The sequence below is a fragment of the Meleagris gallopavo genome, chromosome Z (assembly GCF_000146605.3).
Source record: "Meleagris gallopavo isolate NT-WF06-2002-E0010 breed Aviagen turkey brand Nicholas breeding stock chromosome Z, Turkey_5.1, whole genome shotgun sequence".
NCBI lineage: Eukaryota > Metazoa > Chordata > Aves > Galliformes > Phasianidae > Meleagris > Meleagris gallopavo.
In genome coordinates, this window is record NC_015041.2 from 22,683,406 (window position 1) to 22,690,205 (window position 6,800).

Below are 6,800 nucleotides of genomic sequence, written 5' to 3' on the forward strand. Positions count from 1 at the left end.
TCCTTGGGCAACCTGTTCCACTGCCTCACCACCCTCTGCATGAAAAACCTCCTCCTCATATCCAACCTAAACCTCCCCTGGCTCACTTTAAAACCATTCCCTCTGGTCCTATCAAAGAGAAAGGACATCTAGAGACCACCGAGCCCAAGCCCTGCCAAAGCAGATCCTTACAGCTGGTCACACAGGTGGGCATCCAGATGGGTCTCCAGTATCTCCATAGAGAACATTCCACCACCTCTCCAGGCTGTCTGTTCCCACGCTGCGCCACTCTGACAGCGAGGTTCTTCCTTGTGTTAGTATGGAATTTATACTTCATTCTTAGCAAGCACTAAGACAGCACTTCAAATACAACCCTCCACATGGCTCAAGCCAGCTGTTGTTATCTAAACCTATTCGATAGAACAGGTTGCCCAAGGAGGCTGTGGATGCCCCATCCCTGTAGGATGTATTAGATGTATATAGGATGTATATGATCCTTCAAGTATTGGAAGGCCGCAATGAGGTCTTTCTGCAGCCTTCTCTTCTCCAGTCTAAACAAGCCCAGTTCCCTCAGACTTTCCTCATAGGAGAGGTGCTCCAACCCTCTGATCGTCTTAGTGCCCCTCTGGACCCACTCCAAGAGCTCCGTGTCCTTCCTGAGCTGGGGGCCCCAGGCCTGGACACAGTCCTCCAGATGGGGCCTCACAAGAGCTGAGTAGAGGGGGACAATCACCTCCATCTCCCTTTTTAATGCAGCCCTGAACACAGTTGGCCTTCTGGGCTGCCAGTGCATATTTAGCTTCATGTATTAGAAGAAAAAAGGTAGTATACAGGAAAGGAGCTTTAAAATAAAACAAAACACCATAAAAGTGTGGGTACGGATAAGGATGAATGTGAGTACAGTTGATGGATTGTTGGGCACTATGCTTTCCATGGAATATTTCTCCTGTGAGAAGGGGAAAAATACCTTTTTTTAAGTGAGATTTTGGATGGGATTACTTTTAAAGAAGAGTCTACTTTCACTCACACACACAAATTAATGAGAAAAAAAATACTCAGGAACTGCAATTAGCAAAGCATCAGTATATTGTCCTTTATTCCCCGCTCTCCATATTTTGATTTGACCTCAAAAGGCATTTTAGAAAAACAACCTCCTCAAGAATTCTAGCAAGAATATTGTCTGAAAGTCTATTTGTTACCCAGTGTTATTTCGGCCAACCTCACATGCAGAGACAAGATACTGATTTACTGCAAAGCTGTGCAAGTTTGGGTGCTAGGGAGTCTCCTACAAAGCTACACTTTTTATACATATTTTTATCACTTAACTGCTGCACCAATGCAGCCTCCAGCCTACACTTGATCAGCTAAAGAACATGCCAATTAACTGCATCTTTTCTCAAGGTGCTCCTAATTTCAAAGACAAGTCCAGTTGTGAAATCATGATTAAGAGTTCCTCTTCTTAATCATGTCAGCAGTTTCAAGGATGGTCATCCTGACCTACATACATTCTCTGATACCAAAAGATACACATCCAAAAACTTGTATAAAGGTTACTTCATGTTTGTCCAAAATTTTGGCTTGTATTGAGTGAAAAAGAATTGCAAAGAAAATACATAATTAGCGTATATAACTAACAAATATTTTTAAATATACATTTTTAATAAAATATAAAAAAGAAAGCAACAAAAACACAGGAATAGTGGGATATTTGACCTTGCTTTTGTGAAACCCATTCCATCAGGCTGGGTCAATGGAAGTGCCTGCAAATCAGGAAGGCAGCCATTTGATTGTTTCTCCAAAAAAAGTATTGTCTTTCTGAACCTCGTACAATATTCTTGTAAGCTTCCAAAATTTCTTCCCAATCTGTAGAAATCTTATCACTTTGGTCTACCTACAAGCAACAGTTAGTGTTAGGCACTGTAAAAATCCCTCCTTTTGATGCAAACATATTTAAAATTTCTATTTTACAGGGCCATCATTCCTGCCTGAAACTCTTTTTGTAATGGATGTATTTTCTTCATTAACTGTAAAAAATCTCCCAATTGATAAGTATCTCCAAGATACATTAGCTGGGACGGGTACCACAACTAATGAAGCTGCCTGCTCAGGGCGTTCTGGAAGATGAGCACAAACCCAGCAATCAGAATTGTATTTTGGATTATTTCATGAAACATATCCCAATTCCATTCATTTCCTGGTTCCGATACACTTGCCTCAGCTTTCTTTACCATCCAAAGGCAACTAAAGAGTATCACCCCCACCTAGTTCCCTTGTTTCTTTCCTTAAAGGTATTCGTAGAGTGACACAAATAAGCAAAAGATTACACAACAAGTAAAATCAGATGTACAAAACCAAGAGTAATATTCTATGAGTAAATTCCAATCCTAAGTGAGTGCGTACATGGACTGCACTTACAGCCTGAGTATTCTGTTTCATTTTCAGCTTCAGGCAATCAACTTCGGCTCTTCATTCCTCTTGCTGGATCTGCCTTTGTCCTGGCGTAATGAACCCAAGAGTTAATCCCTTTTACTGCAGTATTTGTCCTTTCCACTTCTCGAAGGTTTTTCTTGCCAAGTTTGAAAATACATTTGGTCTCCTGGTTTAAAGAAATGAGAGTATCACAGAACTGTAGTGGTTGGAAGGGACCTCTGGAGATCATCCTGTACAGCCCCTGCTAAAGCAGGTTTCCTTCAGCACGTCACACAGGAAAGTGTCCCAGTGGGCTCTGAATATCTCCAGAGAAGAAGATTCCACAGCCTCTCTGGGCAGCCTGTTCCAGTCACTCCCAAAGTGAAGTCCCTTTTCATTTTCAGGCACCTAGATATTGCTGTAAAATTAGGTACTCTGACAAGGAATTCCAGATCTTAGAATTATTTCCTTTACTAAAATGCTAACTACTTCTCTTGCTTTCTTGGTTCAGATCAGGAACGCCTCCAGCTGCCATGAAAAGGTGTCAACCAATACCAATAATTGTTTATATCCATTACACTCAGGTCATTCAGGAAAAAATATTCCAATTTCAGTTTCAATGCCAATGCTGTCCAGGTAGAGAGGACCCCTTTTTTACCTCTCCTGGGTCTCTGAATTTTAGCATTATTTTTAAGACAAATCCTGCACATCTGGACCATATTTTTAGCAATAACTGTACATCTTTCTGTTTTAACTACAGCTTCCACTGACACAGTACTCCTATGTGTTCCTTAACTCTTTAATTCCAAAAGCTAACTTATCCTGCTTTTCATACAAATAGGAGTCTTAGTATTCAAGAACTTCTCTGCAAGTATGGTTCCTACAGTTACTGACAATTCTATTTTCTTGACAGCTTCATCTACTCTTCTGTTCCCTTCGATAACATCAGTCTGTTCAGTCTGGCATGCCTTGCAATTACTGCTGCTTCTCTTAGATTTCTAACTAACTGCGTCAAGTAATCTTATCATTTCTGTGATATATTTGATAGGATTTCCTTGAGATTATAGTAATTCTCTTTATTTCCAAATCACTACACGGTATGTATTACTCCAAAGGCATATTTCAAGTCAGTGCAAATGTTAACTCACTTTTCATTTGACAGTTTTAATGTTCAAGTTAGAGTGATTAGCTCAACTTTCTGAACCTACATATTGGCTGGCAACAGTCTTAATTCTGTTTCTTCTTCCCAGGTTATAATTGCAAACCAGAGCTTTCCGTTCTCCACTAACTACAAAGCTGTTTCCATCGATGAACAGCTTCCAGTCTGGATTTTCTAGGAGGATATCTTTCAGGTCTTTCAAATCTAAAACTGCAAACATTACAATCAACTATATGGATCAGCAAAGCGTAGTGGTTAGATACTCCAGGATGCATATTGATTAATAGCTCTCAAATCTTGGACTAATCAATAAACTTAAGAACTTGGTCTTTACACATGCAGAACCAGATTATTACTTCAGACTGGCATTGTTGGAATAGCCCATAAATGTTCTAGCCCAATATGAGTCTCCAGTTTTTTCACAGGATATTTTTTCCATCTTATCGTTTTAGCTCCTGACTTCAATTCTGCTTTTACCAGCTTGTCAGATGTGGCTCTCTCATGCTTTTCTGTCTCCAAAGAAACAGGAGGAATTACAGCAACTATCATTTTAGATGGAATTTCAGTCACCTGTTTTTTCTTGCTTTCTTCTCTCAGGGATTTCTGTAATAGACAGACTTGTGCCTGCCAGGTGTTACCTTGCAGAATGCATATCCAAATCCTGTTCTTGTCAGAAGTTGAGTTCCTAATTTAATCAACAAATCACATCCCATGAGAAATAAGGGCATTCTGGCATATATAAAACCTCATGACATGAAATCTTATTTCTAATCTCACATTTAATTGGTTGTAAAAAGGGTTTAACCTCTTGCCTTCCCATGGCCCCAGCTACTGGTATGGAATGTTTACCTAAAGGTCCTTTACAATAATTCATAATAGAAAAGTAGCGCCAGTATCTACAAAAAAATAAAATAAAATAAAATAAAATAAAAAATAAAAATAAATCAGTAACTTCATTCTCCTAGATCCTCCGGTAAGCGTTACGCTTCCTCTTTGGTTTGTAGCTTGCACATAATCAGGAAGCTTAACTGTACTTTACCATTCTTCCATTTATCCTTCTGTTTCTTTTCCTTTCGTACTTCTATACAGTTAAGTACCTTATAGGCTACTTCAATCAACTGCAGAACAAACAACACTGAAACCCCATCAACTTTCTGCAACTACTTCTTTCAGATACTGGGGCCAACTATCCAGTGAATAACACACAAAACAGTTTCATTCTCTTCCCGTTCTGGATCCAAATCAGTCCACTAGCTGTCTCACATAACCACTCATAAAATGCTGACGGTGCTCAGCTGGGTTCTGTGTCACACTATTTAATCACTAGCTGTCCCCTAACAGAACTCAGATCCCATTTAAGTTCTATTTCAGGCATAAGCCATTCTACGTTTTTTCCCCTGCTATTATCCTCATCTTCCCCATTAGCTTTCTCTGAAAAGAATGTTGTTTTTTTTTCCTCACGGAATAACTATGTGTTCTGCAAAACCTGTGTATCTTTCCAATCAGGATTACGACTTACGGTAAGGACTATGACCCCTACCTGGATATTCTCTATATGATCCAACAGACTCCTTCTAATTCATCACACTGGAGGCAGAAAAGGGAACCTGCACTCAGGCAATCCAGCAGACCCCCTGTTTGTCTCACAGGAGCCTCAATGGCTGCCGGCTGTTGTAGCAGCCCTGATTCAGAACAGACCACAAGTCCTTCTGACCTCACGGCTTAACTTTCCCTTAGTTCCTTCCCACCAACATTCAGCACAATCATCATTTATCTCATCTGTGGAACCAGCCACTAGCAACTGCATATCTTTTTCTTCATCGTGTCACTTAATACATTCTTTTTTCCAATATCACAAGCAGAGAAACATTTTTTTTAATTTTTGCTCTTCCCGGATTCAGAAACTATCACTAAAGCCCTCAAATTCATTTCCATCAACTTATATTTCTGTCTAGTATAATAATCATTTTATAACAAATGCATTCTGGCATATACAAAAATTCATGAGTTAAAATCTTATTTCCAAACTCACATTTAAATACTTTAAAAGGGATTTTATCTTTCACTTTCAAGGCTCCCATTTCTGGCCACTTTTCCCATACAATTTATAGACTGGCCACCACTGCATACCGTAATATTTCATTTTCTTCCCCCTAGTAAGGGTGAATCTCAACAAGGGAGTGGTCCTCATATTTCCAACAAAATCTTTCATCAAAAATTACAGACACTCTGCTCTTAAGCGTGCATCTACGTGTATAACCAAATACCAAATGCTGACTGATTACCAAACAAAACCAATACATTAAAGCCTCTAACCCCTCCCTGCCCGACACCATAAAGTCAATATTTTTATGTGTTGCACCTTAGAATCGCTTACTGCTCCAGCAGGGGAGAGGACACAGTGGAGTCCATGAACAAAAGTTCTGTGTGCACTGGCGTCCAACCACTCTCAGCTGGCTACAGCAAGGCCATGGTAGTCAAGCCAGTTAACTACACGTTTTTTCAAGGCGCTCCCATCTTCAAAGACTCCATAATTCTATGATTCTACTTAATCATGCTAACGCTTTCAAACATGGACATCCTGACTGCATACATTTACTACATCTAAAGATACACACAGAATGATTTGAACAAAGGTTAGTTCCTACTGGACTATCAGTGACAGCACTGCTTGAGCTGCCCAGCTTTTCATCACATTAACCTTTTAGGATCAATTTTTTCCAGATGCACTAAGGGCTTCAGCTGCTCTGCAAAGTTCCTCATATCATCAGAAACGATGTCCTGTCCCGCTGGAGCGACAACGTTAAGCTCGACAAGGTAGGATAGGGAGAGAGGCTCAATGCTATCCGTGTTGCCGGGCATCAAGATGCGGAAGATCTTGTACACCACGATCTTCATGATCCCCTTTCGGAACACGTGCCCCTTGGCCACGAACTCGTGATCCATGCGGAAGCCCATCTCCACCAGGAAGTCTGTCAGGTTGTCCGAAGTTGCGATGTCCACACAGTTACGCACCAGTGCGTGTCGGTTTTTGTCTCCGATTTCCGGCTGGCCCAGGTATCGCAGGTGCCAGGGCATGCCGCTCTTGTCCATGGAGCGCCGCGCCCGCAGCACGAAGGGGCTGGCCTGCTGCCCCTTCAATAGAAACACCATCTCGTGGTCCAGGAAGGTCTCCGGCTCCATGTTGTCGCACAGCCCGCGCAGGCGGTGCAGCAGGCTCTCCAGGCTCTGGTCCAAAACGCTTCCTGTGGCG

The 6,800-nt window shown here is 41.2% G+C and overlaps 1 protein-coding gene across 1 annotated transcript; it reads right to left on the reverse strand.

Moving 5' to 3' along the window:
- Positions 1–1,047: 1,047 nt before the first annotated feature.
- On the reverse strand, positions 1,048–6,794 carry MED18 (mediator complex subunit 18). The gene has a single exon (XM_010725564.3). It carries the CDS (start codon positions 6,728–6,730, stop codon positions 6,239–6,241), a length of 492 nt encoding a protein of 163 aa, XP_010723866.2. The 5' UTR covers positions 6,731–6,794; the 3' UTR covers positions 1,048–6,238.
- Positions 6,795–6,800: the final 6 nt, after the last annotated feature.

Excerpts from the sequence above, each read along its gene's own strand:
- MED18 (XM_010725564.3), bottom strand. The coding sequence starts at position 6,730 with ATGGAGCCGGAGACCTTCCTGGACCACGAGATGGTGTTTCTATTGAAG.